The sequence below is a fragment of the Nicotiana tomentosiformis genome, chromosome 8 (genome assembly GCF_000390325.3).
Source record: "Nicotiana tomentosiformis chromosome 8, ASM39032v3, whole genome shotgun sequence".
NCBI classification, from domain to species: domain Eukaryota; kingdom Viridiplantae; phylum Streptophyta; class Magnoliopsida; order Solanales; family Solanaceae; genus Nicotiana; species Nicotiana tomentosiformis.
Genome location: NC_090819.1, coordinates 130,242,903 through 130,265,082, shown reverse-complemented (window position 1 = coordinate 130,265,082; position 22,180 = coordinate 130,242,903). Strand labels below are relative to the sequence as shown.

Sequence of the window (22,180 nt, the reverse complement as noted above, 5' to 3'; positions counted from 1 at the left end):
ATATAAATGGAATTATGGATTCTACTTTTTGGAAGTAAATTGTTCTAGCTAAAGTAGTAAATTGGTGTAACATTATCTTACCGCAACCAATTGAACATCAAATGTGACATCTTCTGGCGGTGGCATATGCGTTTGTCTGATAAGATCATCTTTTATAATTCTTTTAATTGGGATTGTTCCAGAGGGACAACCTTTTCCATTTAACCATATTCTTGATGATTGATTAGTTGATGATGTAACTAAATTTTGCTTTTTCCTCGATAAAGTAGGTTTCATCTGTCCATCCAAAATAAAACTTGAATTATGCATCACAAATATTGTATAATTGATAGAAAGATCAATATAAGACGGACGGTTAAGATACATGCCTGAGGATGAAAATCGTGATTATTGAATAACAGATGATCAAATGAAGATTGTTTAAAAAAATTCACACAATCATATGTATCACCATATATAGTCTGTGAACTAAAAACTCATAAATAAATAATATTGGTTACACAATATCTTGCAATTTAATTTGTAACTTTTGAATGCATAAAATTTAACACCTAGCAAAGAGATATCGATATAACGATTACATACTCCATTTGTCTCGTGATTAATCCATATTTGAATTCATAGGTAAATATTTATTCACAATCAGTGTTTACATTAACCCAAAAACTACATGAAATTTATATTCATAAATATGGTTATTACTAAATTCTAGTTAATTAATATACAGTCGCACTTTAATATATAAAAAAAAGTTACATAAATATATTTAATCTACCGAAATTTAGTTTGTTGGCCTTAAATCTTCACAGACAAAGATAAACGAATGGAAGATATATTCCTACAACACAAATATAATATTCACTCAAGAGAATTATAAGCACAAGAATTTTCAAAGATATACCTTAATTGTTTTGACTGCGGATTTGTTCGAAAGTTTAAGTTGCTTCTCCATCTCTACATCTTCTGGTTGGGATAATTTTGTTTCTCCTTGAATTCCATTGTAACTTAGAAGAAAATATAGCGCCAGTAAAAATCGTCCAAAAATTCTTTGATGCATCAACATTGCCTGAATTCATAAATTCATTTTATAGGTAGGAATGTGTAAGTATATGTATCTATATACCAAACTAATGTTTAAGCTACTAAATTAATTTACATACATAAAATGAAAGAACTAGTGGTAAGCACTAATGCTCTAGTGTAAGCACCCTCCACTTCCAACCAAGAGGTTGTGAGTTCGAGTCACTCCAAGAGCAAGTTGGGGAGTTCTTGGAGGGTGGGGAGCCGAGGGTCTATCGAAAACAATCTCTCTACCCTAAGGTAGGGGTAAGGTCTGCGTGCACACTATCTTCCCAGACCCTACTAGTAGAATTATATTGGGTTGTTGTTGTTGTTGTAAAATGAAAGCACTAAACCTAGGGCTAACTTATTTTCATTTTTATATGGATGAAAGTAAAAAATTACGTAAAACTATTGTTTAAGCAACCAAATTAATCAACATAAATGAAAGTATTAAACCTGGGACTAACTTGATTTACTAGATGTATGAGAGATGAAGTGTATGAGCCAATATCAACTTTGCTGGTATTATGAAATTGTTTTATACCAAGAGCAAGGTGGGTTGCTCTGATGGTAAGCACCCTCCACTTCCAACCAAGAGGTTGTGAGTTCGAGTTACCCCAAAAACATGGTGGAGAGTTTTTGGAGGGAAGGATGCCGAGGGTCATTTGGAAACAGCCTCTCTATCCCAGGGTAGGGGTAAGGTCTGCGTACACACTACCTTCCCCAGATTCCACTAGTGAGATTATACTTTGTTGTTGTTGTTGTTGTTGTTGTTGTTGTTGTTGTTGTTTTATATAGAGAGGTAACGAGTTTAAAATGGCGATTATCCAAGGTTTTCATTAATGTAATTTTCTAAAGCGTGGTTAACAGAATCCATAAAAAGATTTTCTGTGAGTCAATGTTGACTGCTCATTTTAAGTAAACTCCAAAATATAATCTGACAATAGATTACCATCAGAATTTATAACAAGGTGTACATTGAGAGCAGCGAAGTTACCGTGCTCTCTTTTTTTCTTTTTGCTCCTTAATTCTGTTGATAGACTTTTCAGTTATTTTTCTTTATATTTATTCATAAATTTGTCAACACTAATAATTTTCTTGATTCTAAAATGTATCCTGATAAGGTATATAAAAGAAGTTACGACAAAATATAATCTAGCCAAAATCTTATTGGTGAATCTCCATTTGGTTTTTTTAATATTGGTTATTTGTTTTAAAAAGTGGAAAAGATAAATAAATAAATACATTTCCGTATAATGTACATGTTGTAGTCTCTCCGTCTACCTCCCATTTAGATGAGTTACGACTAAGCTTTGTCCAAATTCATTGAGTGGTCGCTCCTAATATATCAATTTAAAGAGATTTTTCACTGTAGACAGACCAGTGATGGTCATTGATTCAACTTGTTCGTGAATCAACTGCTCACATAATTGATACGAACTCTCCTATTCTAATTTGAAAGTCATTTGACTAATATTTTGAAGCTAAATTTGTTATATTTCGATATTTTAAAAAAAGTTTAGATATTCAAAAATTATACTAATAATACTATTATATATATTTCTTCTCATATCAATATAGTGAAAAAATATATTAAAATGTTGGTCACAATTGTATACAGTCAGAATCGGGCTTGCCTAATTTCATACGACTAACTGAAATCGGGACAGAATATCAAGGCCCGATCCCAGTTATATCGGAACATGGTACATAGATGGATTGGTAAGCTCGTGGATCACTGGCCGATCAGGATCGAGGTCAATTCAAGACCGAAGCGAGAAAGAGATTGAGCGAGATCGAAGGAGGCCTGCTACGCCAAATAATGGAAAGCCGAGATATCCGTGATCGGGCGAGGATCGTGGCGGGAATCTCGGCACATATCGAGTTAGGATCGAATATTTAGCCTATCATGGTATTTATTTCTGTAATTAGAATTATACCATAAATAGGATTCCTCTGCTATATAAAGAGGGTCTTAATCATTTTGTAACCAATATGCATTCACGCACAACAAGGCAATATATCATATTTTCTCTTGCAAGCTCTGTTGTTAAAGTCCATACTTTTTAATAGCGTATTTAGTTGGTTCGAAGGCAGTCTAACTCGACGGTCGTGGTTGTTCATCACATTGGTTAGCTTTATTTACAATTAATCCTTAGCATTAATTCTGACATTTATCAGTTTGTGCCAAGTGAAATCACATATCCTTATAATCACTTATAAGTTTAATTGGTGTCCTATTTTAAGGTAAAACAGTTTGGCACCCACCGTGGGACTAAGGATAATAGTGATTGTTTGGTATAATCATTCGTAACACTCATAATTTTACGCTTGTTCTTTGAAGTGTCTTTGATTCTAGGATCAACATGTCAAACTCTCAAGTAGCACCCACCCACACAGACGATGGCATCGATCTCTATGGCGAGAATGACAACATAGCCGCCCCAGGAAACGGAGTACCTTCAGTAAACCTTGATGGAGCTCCGGCCGTGGATTCAATCGACGTCAGCTCCCATATTGCAATTAATGGGAATTTGGGCGCCGATCCTGAAAATAGCGTCCGCGGAGATGCTCGAACAGCTGATCAGAACGCACAAGGCGGTGGAGAAGGCAGGATTAGCCTTCGAATGATATTCGAAATGTTGCAGACTCAACAAGTTGCAATAACACAACTTCAGAATCAGAATCGTGCACCAAGCAAGATCGAGATTGAGTCATATTGCAAGAAATTGTTCATAGAGCCGAATCAGTATCAAAGAAATTGAATGGAGGAGAACCGGAGATCAATACTGCTATCATAAAGTTGCTTGAGGATCTGACAAAGCGAATCAAAATAGGAGAAAAAAGGATCAAGGAAAACGATAAGAAAGTGAAAACTTATAATTCCAAGGTCGACCAAATCCCGGGGGCACTGCCGGTGTTGAAAGGACTTGATTCCAAAAACCTTTTCCCCCGAGCGGCTCCGAAGCCAATCCCCAAGAAGTTCTGTATTCCCGAGATCCCGAAATATAATGGGACAACAGATCCAAACGAGCATGTTACCTCATACACGTGTGTCGTTAAGGGAAATGACTTGGAAGATGACGAGATTGAGTCCGTGTTGCTGAAGAAGTTCGGGGAAACTCGATCGAAGAGAGCTATGATATGGTACCATAATTTACTACCTAATTCTATTGATTCATTCCCTATGCTTGCAGATTCTTTTGTAAAGGCACACGTCGGAGCTATCAAGGTAGCCACAAGAAAATCGGACCTTTTCAAGTTAAGGCAAAAAGGCAACGAGATGCTCAGGGAATTTGAGTCTCGGTTCCAAATGGAACGGATGGATTTGCCACCGGTCACCGATGATTGAGCCATTCAAGCCTTTACTCAAGGCCTCAATACTCAAAGTTCTGTAGCTTCACAACAGCTGAAATAGAATTTGATCGAGTATCTAGTTGTCACTTGGGCCGATGTGCATAATCGGTATCAGTCAAAGATCAGGGTCGAGGATGATCAATTAGGGGCTCCAACCAGTTCAGTTTATCCTAACAATCTCATGGAAAGAGTTAAAAGGGACTTTGATCGGGAACCGCGATCGAACAGAGATCGATATCAGCCATACGATGGAGATCAGAGAGATAATAGCCCTGTACGAAACCCCGTTCTGAATGATAGAAAGAATGATCGAGGACAGAGCTCCCAAGGGCTCATGAGCAAGAATGGTTTCGATAATAATGCTAGATCTAAAGAAGCACCTCGATTGTCAGAATATAACTTCAACATAGATGCTTCCGCCATAGTGTCGGCCATTGGACGTATCAAAGATACTAGATGGCCTACTCTGCAGACCGATCCGACCCAGAGAAATCCTAACCAAATATGCAAGTATCATGGTACTCATGGCCATAAAATAGAAGATTGCAGACAGCTAAGTGAAGAAGTAGCCCAATTGTTCAATGCGGGGAACCTTCGGGAATTCTTAAGTGATCAAGCCAAGAATCACTTTAAAAACAGAGATTCAAACAGGCAGAACGAGTAGGAAGAGCCACAATACGTGATTCACATGATCGTAGGAGGGGTCGATATTCCACAAAGACTAGTGTTTAAATGCACCAAAGTGACGATCACGAGAGAAAAGCGAGCACGAGATTACTTACCAAAAGAGACTTTTTCTTTCAACGATGAGGATGCGGAAGGGATCGAACGACCTCATAACGACGCATTGGTAATATCTATCCTTATAAATAAAATTCAAATTAAACGTGTTTTGATTGATCCGGGTAGCTCAGCCAACATTATTCGATCGAAGATCGTAGAACAGCTCGGCCTACAAGATCAAATTGTGCCCGCAACTCGAGTACTTAACGTCTTCAATATGGTGAGCGAAACCACCAAAGGTGAGATTATCTTTCCAGTGAACGTGGTCGGGACCATCCAAGAAACAAAGTTCCATGTAATCGAAGGTGACATGAGGTACAATGTCCTGCTCGGAAGGCCTTGGATCCATAACATGAGGGCAGTGCCTTCGACCCTTCACCAAGTTCTAAAGTTCCCGACGTCGGAGGGAGTCAAAACAATGTACGGGGAGCAACCCGTCGCCAAGGAGATGTTTGCGATCGATGAGGTGACACATGTATCGGCACTTTCATTAGCAAAGGTATCGAATTCAAAGGGAAAGCTGGAAGTCAAATAGCAACCACAGTCGCCAGCCTCGGCCCAACCGGAGGAACGGGAAATTTACGAGGATGATGACTATATGATCCCCCGATCCTTCATAATCCCCAAAGATTCTGATGCCACAAAATTAATGGTCGAAGAGCTGGAACAAATCATACTAATCGAGCATTTGCCTGGTCGAAAGGTATACCTGGGCACGGGATTAACTCCCGAGCTCAGGAAAAAACTTATTCAATTCCTTAAAGCTAATATGAATTGTTTTGCCTGGTCCCACCTTGATATGACAGGGATCCCACCGGAAATTACCACTCACAAGTTGAGTCTGGATCCAAAATTCTGCCCAGTGAAGTAGAAAAGAAGGCCTCAGTCCGAGATCAAACATGCCTTCATCAAGGACGAGGTAAATAAACTTCTCAAAACAGGATCCATTCGAGAAGTAAAATATCCCGAATGGCTAGCAAACGTAGTGGTAGTCCTAAAGAAGGGAAATAAACTTAGAATGTGCGTACACTATAAGGACTTGAACAAGGCCTGCCCTAAGGATTCTTTTCCTTTGTCGAATATCGATCGCATTATCGATGCCATGGACGACCATGAGATTCTCAGTTTTCTTGATGCCTACTCCGGGTACAATCAAATACATATGAAACTTGAGGATCAGGAAAAGACTTCATTCATCATAAATACAACACTTATTGTTATAACATAAGCAACTTTGAACCGTCGCCGTGAAACCCATAGTTAGGCTTTTTTTTCACTCCTTCAAATTTTACTTTCAATCTCTTCTGCTCTAATCTTCAAAGCTCCTTGCATTCCTCAACTTCCTCATTTGAAAATCTTCAAGTTTTATTGCTAACCTCTTTTTAAAACACCAAATATCCTTGTTTAGCCTTAAAATCGGACAACAATTAAGCTTATAAGTGGTTTTAAGGATATGTGATTTCACTTGGCACAAATTGATAAATGTCATAATTAATGCTAGGGATTAATTGTAAATAAAGCTAACCAATGTGATGAACAACCACGACCCTCAAGTTAGACCGCCCTCGAACCAGCTAAATATGCTATTAAAAAGTATGGACTTTAACAACAGAGCTTGCAAGAGAAAATATGATATATTGCCGTGTTGTGCGTAAATGTATATTTGTTACAAAATGATTAAGACGCTCTTTATATAGCAGAGGAATCCTATTTATGGTATAATTCTAATTACATAAGTAAATTCCATGATAGGCTAAATATCCAATCCTAACTCGATATGTGCCGAGATTCCCGCCACGATCCTCGCCCGATCACGGATATCTCGGCTTTCCGTTATTCGGCGTAGCAGGCCTCCTTCGATCTCGCTCAATCTTTTTCTCGCTTCGGTCTCGAATTGACTTCGATCCTGATCGGCCAGTGATCCACGAGCTTACCAATCTATCTTCGTACCATGTTCCGATATAACTAGGGCCAAGCCTTGATCTTCCGTCCCGATTTCGGTTAGTCGTATGAAATTAGACAAGCCCGATTCTGACAGTATACAGATAGTCCACTCATTTTTTGGAGTGCAATGACAAGAAATAAATTGAGTTTTCGAATCTACCCTCGATTTATCATGTCGTAAGTATTATGACGTAAGCGGTAGGGGTGTACGAAATGTCCCATCGTTTCAGTTTTCCAGGAATTTATGGCGGTTCAGTTGTTAGTCGGCCACTAGCAACTTTGAACAGTCGCCATGAAACCCATAGATAGGCTTTTTTTTCACTCCTTCAAATTTTACTTTCAATCTATTCTGCTCTAATCTTCAAAGCTCCTTGCATTCCTCAAGTTCCTCATTTGCAAATCTTCAAGTTTTATTGCTAACCTCTTTTTAAAACACCAAATATCCTTGTTTAGCCTTAAAATCGGACAATGACTGACAACTGACGCGCCATAAATGCCTGGAAAACTGAACCGATGGGACATTTCGGTCACCCCTACCGCTTACGTCACGATACTTACGACATGATAAATCGAGGGTAGATTCGAAGACTCAATTCATTTCTTGTCATTGCATTCCAAAAAACGAGGGGACTATTTGTATACTGTCAGAATCGGGCTTGCCTAATTTCATACGACTAACCGAAATCAGGACGGAAGATCAAGGCCCAGCCCCAGTTATATCGGAACATGGTACGAAGATGGATTGATAAGCTCGTGGATCACTGGCTGATCAGGATCGAGGTCAATTCGAGACCGAAGCGAGAAAGAGATTGAGCGAGATCGAATGAGGCCCGCTACGCCGAATAACGGAAAGCCTAAATATCCGTGATCGGGCGAGGATCGTGGCGGGAATCTCAGCACATATCGAGTTAGGATCGGATATTTAGCCTATCATGGGATTTACTTATGTAATTAGAATTATACCATAAATAGGATTCCTCTGCTATATAAAAAGGGTCTTAATCATTTTGTAACCAATATACATTCACGCACAACAAGGCAATATATCATATTTTCTCTCGCAAGCTCTGTTGTTAAAGTCCATACTTTTTAATAGCATATTTAGTTGGTTCGAGGGCGGTCTAGCTCGATGGTCGTGGTTGTTCATCACATTGGTTAGCTTTATTTACAATTAATCCCTAGCATTAATTCTGACATTTATCAGTTTGTGCCAAGTGAAATTACATATCCTTAAAATCACTTATAAGTTTAATTGTTGTCTGATTTTAAGGTAAAATAACAATTAATATAATTTGACTCTCTAAAGGGAGTATATAAAGTATATACTTTTGGGTATAAAAATAATGCTTGTGCTTACATTAAAGTTTGGATGCAGGAAGAGCTATGATATCTTAGCCTTGATTTTCTCCACTTTCCTACTGCTTCCAACTGAATTGATAGCCATCTCTAACAAACAAAGATCATGCTTTTTTTGGCTAACTACTACATAACTAATCTGAACTTAAAAAAGTAATGACGCTTTTGAGCAAAATGCAAACTTTCAAACAACCTTATACAAAATAAGAATTGAGTAAAAAAAGATTCACATGCAATCATGTATATCTTATACTGTATGTGGACTTCTGCCTGATTTAGCATCCAAACTGAGAGCAAAAGGAATAAAAAAGTATTTTATATTACTTTTATCTGAGTTCACGACTATGATTCGTTTTGTGCTTGTTTTTCTTTTTCTTTTTCAAACGATAATGGTTGGAAGCTAGAGATTGTTTTAGTTAACGCGTGGTTCTATAGGATGGGGGAGGGCTGCTATTAAGGAAAATGATACATGCATGCATAAGAAGGTACTCTCTCCGTCTCAATTTATATACCGATATTAGAATTTTGGAAGTCAAATGAGTTTTTATTTGACCGAGTTACACATGCATCTCGGTGTCACATTTTTATCATGTGCATCACTCGTGCATCTTATGCGTTACACATATATCTCGTGCGTCACACGTCTCAATTTATATAGCGGTATTAGAATTTTGGGAGTCAAATAAGTTTTTCTTTGACCGAGTTACACATGCATCTCGGTGTCACATTTTTATCATGTGCATCTTATGCGTTACACATATATCTCGTGCGTCACACGTGCATCCGTGTTAATTAGTAAAAAAAAATAAAAATCACATATATATTATTAAATGTGTATGTGATGTATAAAACAAAATTAAAAAGGAAAAAAGTGCAAGTTCTAAATGATGAAAGCTGATAATCATATTTCAACGACTTGATAGTTAAACTATGTGCTACAAAATTCCAAGTCCTAGAAATATGTAAAATATAATACTCATTAGAAAAGCTTATATGCTTAATTCCAATATCTTCATATATAGTATTTCAAAAATTTAACAATATTTCTTCAAATTGTAACTAACTTCCTTCTTTTTCTTTGGACTTAGTTTCTTGCAGCATTTTCTTGTATTCGTCCTATCACCTTAGGAGGATTTGACCTCACTAGATTCAATCCAATTAATATTAGAAATTAGAATCACATTGGGAGTGGTCACAATATAATTAACTTGCTACTTTTCTTACAGCTTTCTCGGGTGATACAATACTGTATTAGACTCTGTAAATGTGACTTAATGAAATTGATAGCATGTGCATCGCACATGCATCTCATGTGTCACACATGCATTTTTATATTTAACTTTTTAAAATCACATATTAGAGCTAGATTCAACTCTGTTAATATTATAAGCAACCAAATTAATTAACATAGAATGAAAGCACTAATCCGAGGACTTGATTTAATTACAAGATATATGAGAGGTGAAGTATATGAGAAAACATCACCTTTAGTATTATGAAATTGTTATTTCCTCTGATGCATAATAAGTGATATTTTGACCTTTTATTTTGGTTCAAAACAAGTGTCCTATATAATCAAGAATGGAACTTTAGTTTTTCAAATTTGTCCTTATTTACATATCTCAATGTGTCAAGTTAACAATAAATAAATTTTAATTAAGGATAATTTAGTCAAAATACCTTTTTTAAGAGTTAGTATTTTCTTAAGGGATGTGTCAAAGGTCAAAAAATCACTTATTGTGGACCGGGGAGAGTATTATATAGAGATGTGACAAGTTTAAAATGGTTATTATCCGAGGTATTTCATTAATGTAATTTTCTAAAGCATGATTAACATACAGAATCCCAAGATTTTTTGAAAATTTAAGTTGGATAAATTTCCTTTTTTGCTTTAGATGTTAATATGTTATAACAAGAAGTATCAGTGGTCTATTGGTAGAATAGTGCCCTGGCACGGTTCGATTCCCGGCTGGTGCATTTGAGAGCAGTGACGTTATCTGCACGATTTGTGAACGATGGGTCGTCACACGCATCTGACTCTAGATGAAAATATTGTGCCATCTGAGCTCTCTTTTTAGCTCCTTCTTGATTTTCTTTTCTTTATATTTATTAATAAGCTCTTTAAATAACACTGATTTTTTAAAATCTCTGATTGGGCCAATTAAGGGATGGCAAGCGGTGTGGGGCGGGTTCTCTTAACCTGCCCCGCATAAGTGATTTCTTTTCATTTTGTTAGTTTCAATTTTCTTTTTTGTTAATCTTTTGGCTGGTTTTTTTTTTTTTTTTTTTTACACTTTTACTATATGTACTCGTGCTTTTTATTAATTCTAAAGATTACGGAAGACTTCAGTTATGGAAAGAAGAACATAAGATACTTAAGAAAATTAAATCTTGCACATATGCAATAAAAGTTACTTAACAAAAATCTTTGATATCATAATACCTTCCTTGTTTTTTAACTTTTTATATTTGTTAAAAGTATATATGCTAATTTACCCTATTCAAGCTTTCGTTAGAAATACAAAAAATCTTTGTGAAGATCAATTAATAGATATTTTCGTTAGAAATACTAAATTTCCGATTTCGAACGGATAAAATTCTTGACCATTATATACAGAGGAATGAAAATAGGCGATGCTAATAGGATTAGAAGAATAACAGCAAATATTTGCGAAAAAACAATACCATGAGGCCCTGAAATGTCAAAAGCTAACAAATAAACCGCTATAAAAACAGCAGCAACATTAATAACACCAAAATAATTCACTGCCTCTTTCTCTTCAGCTATTGTGGATGAAGGTGCAATTTCACGTAAAAACACAACAGCCGTAAGACAAACAACAAAAGGGACTATAGAAAGCAAGAGTAAAAAAGTTGAAGTGTCATTTGCAAAAAGAGCATAACAAATATCAGTAAATATAGCTGTACTTAAACCCACATACCCTTTTTAAACCCGCACGGCACCCGCATTAATTTTAAATGTTTTTATTTTGACATGCCCAGCCCTGCAACCACATATGTTTAAACCCACACCGCCCCACATGTGTCTAAACCCGCACCGCACCGCCCCATTGCCATGGCAATTATTAACATGACAAAACAGTTTATCCTGGAGAGGGTTTAGTTTCAATGAACAAGACATTTACAGCTCAATTAACAGTATCCGCTAGAATAGTCCAAGAATGCAATCAAAAGAGTTATATGGCACCTATATTTGGTTAAAGGTAACAAGTATCTGGTCAAATAGTCGAACTGCACGCAAATTGGCCCAAACATCTTTGTTATTGAAAAACAAAATGAATACAGACGAGGGAGGGGAAATAAATATATAACCAAATAACAGCTGCATCAATTTTCCCCATTACACACATTTGTTTTTTCATGTTCATGATCATGATCACATCCATTAGTAACAGCAGTTACGTGATATTCTCATTTTATCGACTAAAATGAACATGAACCTTGATTGAAAGTAGCTCTAGGACACAAGAAAGATACTAGGGAGGTGAAGAATTTAGGAGAAAAATAACACAGCTGGGCTCCTGGTCCTGAATTTCAACAACTTCTATCACTTGTACAAACCGATGAATGAAATTTCATGACCTGTGGATCACGCCACGTTGCTGCCACCTGATCGTAATTGTGCGTCATAATAGAGTCTTACAGCTTGGAAGATCAGAGACGGTTCAGCCATTGCTCCATTCCCGTAATCTCCACAGGCTAGTCTCTTTGATACTGGTGGTATGAGAGAGATCCCAAGCTCATCAATTGCCATAAGGTGCTTTTCTGTGAATGGATTATTCCACATCAATGTATTCATTGCTGGTGCCACGAAAAGGGGTTTATCGTAGTCCCATGCTCGTACGATGCAGGTTAACAAGTTATCACATAGTCCACCAGCAATCTACAGTACAGAAGGCATATATCAGTTTATCTGCAAAGTAGAAAACAATGTAATCTATCGACATCAAACAACTAACAAAACCATGCACCAAACAAATCAAGAACTATAATATGGAAATTGTATTGATCTCTCTTAACACCTTCCATCATGGAAGTATTCACATTGGCAATATCTGACAATTCTGCAAGTCTGTATCACAGAGAAGTTCGCAACTCAGGCTATGAAACTCTTCTCAGCCAAACCCAATTTCTTTGCATCTTCAATAAATTGTCTTTTTACTGACTATATTAAGCTTTAAAGCATTACCTGAACTAAGCAGTAATACTGTTGTCAACTAGAATAAGGGAATAAATTGCGTCTTTGCGGCAGAATGTGCGTTATCATGAAATAAGATTGAGCATCTAAAAAATGTAGAAAGATACATTACCTTCCCAAGTGTATTTGCTGACAAAGGGGCAATAATCATAATATCAGCCCACCTCCGGAGCTCGATGTGTAGCACACTGTCACCTATCTTCGTCCAAGTTGACCATTCATCCTCATCAGTATAAAGAATGACATCTTCCGGAAGTGAAGCTTTGTCTATGAAATGAAGAGAAGCTTTTGTAGCAACCGCTTTAACTTCAGCCCAATCAGTAAAGGAACGGCATAGACTGGCAAACTTGATAGCAGCCACACTTCCACTTGCTGCAAGCAGAATGCGAGGTCTCCTCGGTGCATTGTTAATCTGAACCGGTTCCATCTCTGAAGTCTCCATATCTACCCTAATCTGTGAAACATCGAAAAGGATTCTTTACTGCACCAAGAGAAAGATGCAAGTAATTGTGCATGCGTGCAACTAAGGGGAATGGCAGAAGTAGATAAGAAAGAGATATCCCCTGGTAACTTCTTCACAACCGTAACTCTTTGGACATAGCTCACCCTAGGTGTGGTCAAATCCACGCTTATCTGAATTATTCAAACACATTTTAACCCTAACTCATCTTCATGAAGAACCAAAAAGTTGCCCACTAGCTGATCAGCTGATGTAGAGTCAAGGATTTGAACTTTGACTTGCTTAAAGGTCATTTTGCTCACCTAAAGCTATCAATACTAAATAAAAAAGAATGCAGTTAGATAAGAGATCCAAAAATATTGAATTTTCCTTAATAGTTATACCAAGCATACTATTTTTACGCAGTGAAAGTACAGTCAAATAACCAAACAACACATTGATAACTAACGCTACAATGAAGCTTTTCCCGATTATGTCACTTTTTGTGCACTTGCATTGCAAATCAGCAAATGCAACGAAGGCCTTCTCCTTTCAACATTAAATCAATGCCTTGTTGATTTCAGCAAATAGGAGTTTATGAGTGATAAATTTCTCCAATTCAAGCTCCTTGTTCATGTATTTCTCAACAACAGAAGGAAGATCATAACGGGGCTTGTTGTTTCCAAAGAATGTTCTCTTGAGAGTCATTCCATTCATTAAGTTCATAGGGTGTGTCTAGAAGACAGATTCTTTATGGGGTACTCCAACAAGAACAGGCAGTCCCCAACCTTGAATATTATTTAAGTTTTATTAGCATGTACTTCCAGTAAAACTAATGTAGTAATAAGAACATAAAATAAGGAAATTTGACGACAGAAAACATGCATCATGGGCATATTCAAATGCTGAAATCATAGCATCAATATGCCCAGTATATTCAACACTCCTGTCTACTCTGCCATCAGTCATCTTAGCAATTACCTAATCAAACAAGAATCCAATAAAAGATGATCAACTTCAGCTCACGTTTTTTTATGGTGCGTACTAATCTATTAACAAACTAAAAAAATATGAGTACCTCTTGAACTGATTTATTATGATTCTTTGGATTCCCAAACTCCGTCACACCAAATTTCTTAGATGTAGAAAATAGGCAAAATGGATGAATGAGTTGAGACAAGTTATAAGGAAGGAATTAAATAAAATAAAGGATCAAGAATGTTGGAGAGACAAGTGAAAAATATCAAGGCACCTGTGTAGGTACAACTTAATTACCTAAATCAAATCTGCTAGGAATTAAATCAACACCAATTATCCTTGAAGCACCAGCAATTCTTGCTCCTTCTGCGGCCTGACCAAATGGGATCAGATTATTAATAAGATTCCTTAAAGTAACATATGGGAAAGAACAAAGACAGAAAAAGATAGATCATTGAAAATTATTTGCAATATGGACAGAGTACTCACAACACAGCTCCAAGTCAAAATATGGCCACACTTGATCCTTTTGTTAGTTTAGCCACATTTAGAGTTGCACCAAGGCCTAGAAAAGTAGCATTTGATCAATCAACAATTGAACTCCTCACATGAAACTACTATTTGAGATGCATAAGTTATCGTTGTTTCTCGTATACGTGTGGAGATTCCACAACTGAGAACACAGACTTTGACAAGAGGAGCAAGGGGCTGATTTTAACAACACAACCAACATGAACCACAGTGTACTCACTAAAAGTAGAGGTCCCAACAAAATGGTAAATGGGTTTTCCATTAATGGAAAACCTTGACTGTCCATCGTGAACCATTAATCCACTATCAGTGTTAAACCTTAAGAGGCTGCACATATATAGCTTATAAGGAGGGAGAATGCTATTCGGACTTACTATAGGACGCAGGTGAACAATTTACAAATGCAACCGAACTCACAAGTCTAAGGCACGGAAGTGACGGATAAATAGATGTTTACTGCACAGAAAGCTGATACTAAATGCATATAGATCTATCCTCAAGTGCAGAACTTCTGTTGATGGCTTAATAGAAATATACAAAGAAGGATGTCAGATTCTCGACTAAGTACTAACTCCTGCTAGACAACAAATATCTCAGCACGCATGTGGCATCAGATTTCACGAAGTCTTGCAGAGCAGTAACAAAGTATCAGTAAGGTAGAGAAGTAGATAAATGGAAAACCCATTACCCACTCTTCAGTATTCCTGTGTCGTGTTTTACCGTAAAGCAAGTCACTTAAACAATCAACGGCCAATCTAGAGAATATAGCTAATCGATCAATGCTATTTTCTACAGAAGATCTTGAAAACTTTGGATATAATTGCAATTCTCCAATTAATTTAAAGAATTCTTTCAGAATGGTTATATACCTCACACAAAGGAAACAAGATTCCCTTATTGAAGGCAGCAGGCTTATAAAGAGATTTCTTCAAAGATTGATACAGAGCAAAATGCAATCTCTAATTCTTGCAAATATCATTTCTAACTCGTGGGAGCAAGACAAACTTGTAGAAGCGTTCTGCCTTCTTGACACCCAAATTTGAAGCAAATATTCTAGTGGCTTGGTACATTGCATTTGGTGACCATTTCTCAAGTTCTGTTAAATATAGAACGTCTTCCCAATATATAGTCTATTTTATTTGCATACCCAAATTTATAAAACGAACATGCAAACCAAAACCAAGCTGCAACATAGGATCAATTGGATAGACTATGGCCTAATTTGCCAAAAGCAACTGTGCAAAATATCATAAAAAATGGACTAAACCAAGTGACTCCAAAATGCAGCAACACAACTATGGGAATGCACAAATTTACCATACATGCAACTTTACTAATCATGTGTGCCACCGTTTGCTATGTCAATTGTACTTTATACGCTTAAAGTTCATTGTTCTTTGTATCACCCCTGCTTGCAGCAGCCTTTTAGACCGAAGGTACTTGGCATGATGTGACATGATATTCATTGGCTAAGGTGTCATATGATGAACTTACTACTTGTTTACTTTTCTAGATTCAGTTTCCGCAACCTACATCTTCACATGTCTTGCAAATTTCCATACAGAAGCTGCTATATTTAATCAAAAAGCTCACTCAAATAATCACCTGTGTCAATACTAATCATAACCAAAATGTATAAGTTCGCCAAAATGAAAATATGATATATGAAAAAAGTTTAATTACAAGGTACAGTTACATATTTTTAATTCTATACTCTGGTGATGATTTGAATCATTACTTTAACGTTATGATCCTCCTTGTGCTGTGACTTGAATATGCACCAAAACTTCCATTTTTAGAACAACAATAAGGAAAATTCACCACTAAAATTTAACTCAACCAATCTGCCCCAACTTTTTTTTAAAATCATCTAACTCCATGAAAGATGGCAGCAATCAATTTTGTCACTGCATAATTCTGCCCAATTCGTCTAAAGCTAATTCCTTTGACAACCAACGATATTAATTTGTACTCAAACTTCACCATTATTCCTTATTTAGTAGTGTAAATGAGCAGTTTTCAGTCATATAGATTCAGTATTACAGAATAGGAACAAGCACATAGTGGAATAACTCATTCAAGCAAATGAGCAAACACCTTATGGCCATCTCTTTAAACAACCTATCCCTTTGCATTCCAGAGTCCACAATGAATGGCATTTTTTTGCGGATAAACACAGAAAATGTGGACCAGCAATTTGTCCAATTTAATCATTTTCTACCTAGCAGCGATTCGAAAATCAGAAAAATAAGAAAGCAATACTCACCTTATAACTATACAACAACAAAGCACATAAATTGAGCAGCAAGAGAGAAGACTGGAAGAGACAAAGAAAACTGGAAGAGGAGTTGAACAATTAAGAGAATCTGGAGGAACACGCGTGCCCCGTTTTCCAGAGTCCACAATCAATCACATTTTTTTGCGGACAAACAATTTAAACAATTTTTACGCAGCAACGATTTCGAAAATTAGAAAAATAAGAAAGCAAAACTCACCTTATAACTATACAACCAAGCACATAAATTGAGTAGGAAGAGAGAAGGCTGGAAGGGACAAAGAAAACTGGAAGAGGAGTTGAACAATTATGAGGAAGAAGCTGGGGGTTGACGTTCAGTTTGAAGACATCGACGTTCGGTTCAATTTGGGAAAAAGGGTTAGCACGTGGCTTAGGCCAATACATATACAGTTTTCCCGAAATACCCCTACGACCCCAACCTCCTCAAATGAAGTAATGGCCCGGGCCCAACGGCTAGAATGAAGCTTCAGATCCATGAATATTTTTATATAGAAACGTGACAACATTAAATTCTATTAAGAGGTCATTTGCTTAGCTGGAAGAAAAAAAAATTAAAGAATACTTATAAAGAAGTTTACAAATTCATTGCATGATAAAAATTGCAATTATCATTTGAATACTTTATTTGCAGCGCATGCATCTCAGTTGTTTGACCAAATTTTTGTTCTGATAAAATTAAGTCCTTTAATAGTCAAAAGTTACTTGCTTTACACCAAAGTATACTTTCACCTAGAGTGCACTTTAGTTTGCTAATAAAAGCCTTTCTTCCTGAGGAGTAGTGACCTAGCTTTCATTTGTCTATTAAAATGCAATTCTATACCTTTTGTCCTTGAGAATCAGCTGGATATAGCGGTGTCCTTGAGAATCAGCTGGGTATAGTGGGAAAGAGTTTGACGATCTAGTTACATATCACATAAGATGGGTACTTCCGATATTGTCTTGGGAATTTTAAGTATATATATTAGTGTACGGACTCCATCTACATAAGTAGAAGCATTCAAGAATCACTTGACAGTTCTTATTTCAATTTTCCGACTCTCATCTTGTTAACTGACTTAACCGCAATACTTATCCAAAGACAGGACAAGTTGAAAGAGCTTTGGTAGTTACACTTTCTGTCTCGCGTAAGAAAGAGAGTTTAGAGTGCCATACAAAGAACTTTAGATAAGGAATTTCCTTCCATTAACTGAAGTTCAGAGTCAGCCTTCCACACAAGGCAATCTTCTGATAGAGGGGAAGAGGCAGAGCACAACCGATTATGTGGCACAAGATGCACTGGTATTGCAAAGGTAGGAATGAGTTCACAACGTTCGAATAAGCTACTCAACCAACTAAAGCTAAAAGGAGAAAGGGAGATGAATCTAGTTGTTGAGTACCCTGAGGAAGGTACCAGATCGACTTCTAGTTGTAGCGGATCTTACTTACATCGGTTCTAGTGCTTTCTCTTGATTCTATTTTTGAAAGATCTTTCCTTGCTCTGAGGAATGCCCGGTTTAACCAGAATCATCTCGTTAGCTTTTAGAGTCATCCCGGGATCTTTGGCTTATGCCTGACAGACACATCTTTTTCCTTTTGGAAGGGTACTCCGAGTAGTGGGTACCTCGTAGGACCTCGACCCGCCTACTCGGGTCTTGTATGGATATGCAGGAAGGGGTGCTCCTAGGTGTGTGTAGGGGTTGTGCTTGTTCGCGAGAAAGGATTCTCGTCAAGTAAGTTTGGGGGGTGTGGACACACTTGCGCGAATTCGGGTAATGGCTACAAGGGAGAAATCGAAAGGAAACTGCACCCGACTAGGGATGGACGTAAACTCGTAAGCTACCAAAGGTAGGGATAATTGTCGAGGTCTTATTGTGAAAGAAAAAAGTCGCCCCGCCACAGCAGACGGGTTGCTTCCTCTGTCGTCGCCGGGGAGCTCTTGGCGAGGAGACCTTAGGATAAGTTGCTAAAACAAACGGGATGGGAGGATCAACCCGTTCAGATAATTTCGAAGAAAGACAGTTGGCAGTAGGTAGAAAAAAGCCCGTACTTATTCAGTATACCAGCGGAGGCGTAGGGTAGATTTATTCTACCAGCGGCTGTCGATTGATAAGCAACCCTATCTCTATTCAGAAGGAGGGATGGTTATCGAATAAGGTTTCATTTCCTATCGTTACTTTTGTTCCGTTGCTTTCCTAAAAGGGTCCTAGGGCCCAATCAATCTCAATACTCTTGATGCAATGGACTGATAGAGGGTGAAAGCCTAGAAGACGCATAGAACTCATAAGGAATAGGCCTTGCAGCGAACTCTAAGGTTTGGCATTATCTCTTTTATTGACTTTTACCTTTCGCTTACCAGAAATAAGTCAACTTACGGAAGCATTTATCTCTATCACGCACTTCAATCCCACATAAGACGATAAGTCTTTTCTATACTCATATATAGTAAGAGTCCTGCTAGCTCGTCTCTGTTTGGCAGTTTCAACCTTGGCACACTAGCTTCATTTCAATTCAGAAGCAGCATGATAAGAAAACTCTCGATCTCGGCTAGCTTCAGCTAGAACTATAGACCAGGAAAGTCGTATTGCAATTATGCCAAGCAAAATATTGATTCCAATGCTGATCGAAATAATCTACTTTTTAGGGATGAACCTAGTAGCTAGGCGCTTCACCTTAAGATTAAGTTAGATTTATTATGTGATATTATGAACCCTTCTTCCCTAAGAAAGAAATTTCATGAATAATAGACTATCCATACCATCCCATTTCGGTAGGGACAAGACCCGCAGCAAGAGCAAATGACAGCATTATACCCAACCCAACTGCCTTAAGCCGAGGGCCACTAGCCGGAATAGTTAATTCACATAAAGGCATTTCACTAATGGCATGGGGCACCGGGTGGGTAACATTTCCAAAATCGATAAACTTTGCGACCTCAAACCCTTGCGGTCGATACTGTAGTTTGAAATACTTCTTGTAGTTGAATAGCGGGCCAAATATGGTGCTATCAGGAATATTAACTATTGAGCAAGGGTTCACCTTGTACCAGACAACACAACCTACACCCGTGACCACAAGCGCCAAGTAACGCCCAAAATATCTGGGACGTAATGTTACAACATCAGTTAATACCCTATCTGCATTTCCAGGTTTATTAGGGAACGGGTAGAGCTGCGACTATCAGGAATGGGCGATAGCCTATGACTAAAAGCGCCGACTATCTATGAATGACCAGGATCAGAATGTCAATCGACGAGATGAGCCTACGAAAGATTAAAAGTTCAAACTATGATGATTGGCATCCTCACTTACACAACGAAATTGAGTTGATGGAGTAGCTAGTGCCCTTGAGTTATTCTCTTCGGTATCGCCTTCTCTCATCGTTAAAGGCACCGCAAGGCACTCGACTAGAAGGAGTGGATGTTAGGCATGCAGGGAAGGCTCTGACTGTGAGTTGGCACTAGCCCTGGGCATAGATTCTTCTTTGATTGAAGGAATGGGATAGAAGAGAACCATAACCATATCCTTCACACATTCAGTCTGATCTTATTTGCGCTATTGCCCGATCATAGATGTACTGTATTAGATTAGTTATCCGTCTCCCCTGCCCTGATAGAATAGTCTGGTCTGTAACAACACAACCTGAAAGGAAGCCATTCCTAATAGGAAGTTTCTAGTCGTCTTTCTTGAGGAGAGAGAAGAGAGGAAATGGACTATTTGGTTTGGCCACTACATTTTATGAAAAAGGTATAGATGAATCCCCAAGAGCAGAAAGATCAGAAGGAAGTAGGCTCTTAGATAAGGCATTCCCGCTTAGCCCCTGGCTTACCTAAACCGTTGTTAGCATGTTAGCACGAGAGTGGATTGGGGAATCGAAAATGCTTCTTTGATTGTTGAGTAAGGAAGCGTAGCAGGGAAGGGGATAGCACTGATCTTGACTCTAATACTATTCTTCTTTGAGTAGATGTCGACATAACAACTACTATTTCATTTTCACCATTTACTGTAGAAGGAATAAGTATTGCTTTTGCTCGATTGCTTTCACCAGGTCTAGCTAGGCTGGGAGTCGATTAGCCCAAGTTTTGTTAAGATAAGTGGAAATTAAATTTGAAGTAGCCATCGGCCAGGTCTTGGATAGATCTTAAGCGGGCTTGAACTGCTTTATTCGGTCTTCAGCTGGCCTACGGGGCTGCTGAAAGAGTAGAAAAGGAAAGGTGGTACTAAAAAGGGACTGCTACCAATTAGGCTAGAAAGAAGACAATAAGCGCCGAGTAAATTGACTTACTTGAATGGCGAGCTATCCTATAAGACTAAGAAGCGGGGAGAGATAAGGATAACCTCTTTGAAAAGGACAAAGCCACTTGGCCGCTACTTACACATCTGGAGTTCCGGATTGAACTAGGGAACAGAATTCAAGGGCAACGAAGGCCCTTAGATAGGACTTCATCTATGAATATAAGAGATTTTCTTTCTATTAGAGCTCATCACGGCCATCATAACCTAACTCCAAGACTGCTACGGGCACTGATCCTTCTATTCAAAGTTTCCTTTCTCCTCTTAAATGTAGTTTGTCCTATAGCTCGCTAAAGTGAAGGTTATTCAGCAGTGTAAGCAAGGCACTCTTAACCATATAATGAATTCAGATATGCTATGCTAGGAACTAATGAAAGTCATCTAACTCAATAGGCTAGGCTACTAGTGCTTATTATGTTCCCAATTCCAGTATAAAGAGCTTCTTCAATAATTCCAATTCCTGGAAAGCCTAGAAGTACTCTTCCTCTGGTGGACCCAGACTCTCCCTTATTAGGCTTCTGAGTTCATACTAGATCCATGCCTATCTACACTGATAATTCATGAATCAATCCCAATCTCTTATTTAATAAGGACAAGTATGGATGGATTTTTCTATGGAGTTAAAAGAGAGACACACGCATCTTTATCTTATAGAGGGGCTGAATAAGTCTACCTCCCTTTACAAAAACAGTGGAATCCAGTGGTAGGGTACTTTATTCCGATATCTCCCCCCGAGGGTGAGTTAGACTTCCCTATCCTTAAGGATAAAATAAGATCTCTTACTTTTTCCACAAGCCCTACTAGCGTAGCAAGTCTGGTCGCTAGTGTGTTGTTCGTTCTAGCGATAGGCTCCAAGCGCGATTCTGATTCTAAATTCGATTTTCTATTCTGGAATGAATCTGCTCTAAAGAAAGACCTGCCTATACTGAAGAGGGGCTGGTTCACG

General features: G+C 37.8%; 1 protein-coding gene across 5 annotated transcripts; it reads right to left on the bottom strand.

Annotated features, from left to right (window-relative positions):
* Window positions 1–11,765: 11,765 nt before the first annotated feature.
* On the bottom strand, window positions 11,766–17,384 carry LOC104089686 (phosphopantothenoylcysteine decarboxylase-like). 5 transcript variants are annotated; one of them, XM_033654436.2, is made up of 6 exons: window positions 17,165–17,384; window positions 14,628–14,703; window positions 14,436–14,511; window positions 14,239–14,295; window positions 12,834–13,175; window positions 11,766–12,406 (listed from the first exon to the last, which is right to left on the bottom strand). In XM_033654436.2, exons 5-6 carry the CDS (start codon window positions 13,161–13,163, stop codon window positions 12,113–12,115), a joined length of 624 nt encoding a protein of 207 aa, XP_033510327.1. In that variant the 5' UTR covers window positions 13,164–13,175; window positions 14,239–14,295; window positions 14,436–14,511; window positions 14,628–14,703; window positions 17,165–17,384; the 3' UTR covers window positions 11,766–12,112. The 5 variants fall into 5 exon arrangements, with proteins under 5 accessions (XP_033510327.1, XP_009592931.1, XP_009592930.1 ...); XM_009594636.4 differs by lacking the exon at window positions 14,239–14,295 and having other exon boundaries at window positions 12,834–13,498; window positions 17,165–17,383; XM_009594635.4 differs by lacking the exon at window positions 14,239–14,295 and having other exon boundaries at window positions 17,165–17,381.
* Window positions 17,385–22,180: the final 4,796 nt, after the last annotated feature.

What these genes read in the sequence shown, in the direction of transcription:
- LOC104089686 (XM_033654436.2), bottom strand. Translation starts at nt 13,163, where the DNA reads ATGGAGACTTCAGAGATGGAACCGGTTCAGATTAACAATGCACCGAGG. An exon ending in CAGCAAATACACTTGGGAAG is followed by an intron (nt 12,407 to 12,833) that starts GTAATGTATCTT and finishes TCTGTACTGTAG; the next exon opens with ATTGCTGGTGGACTATGTGA.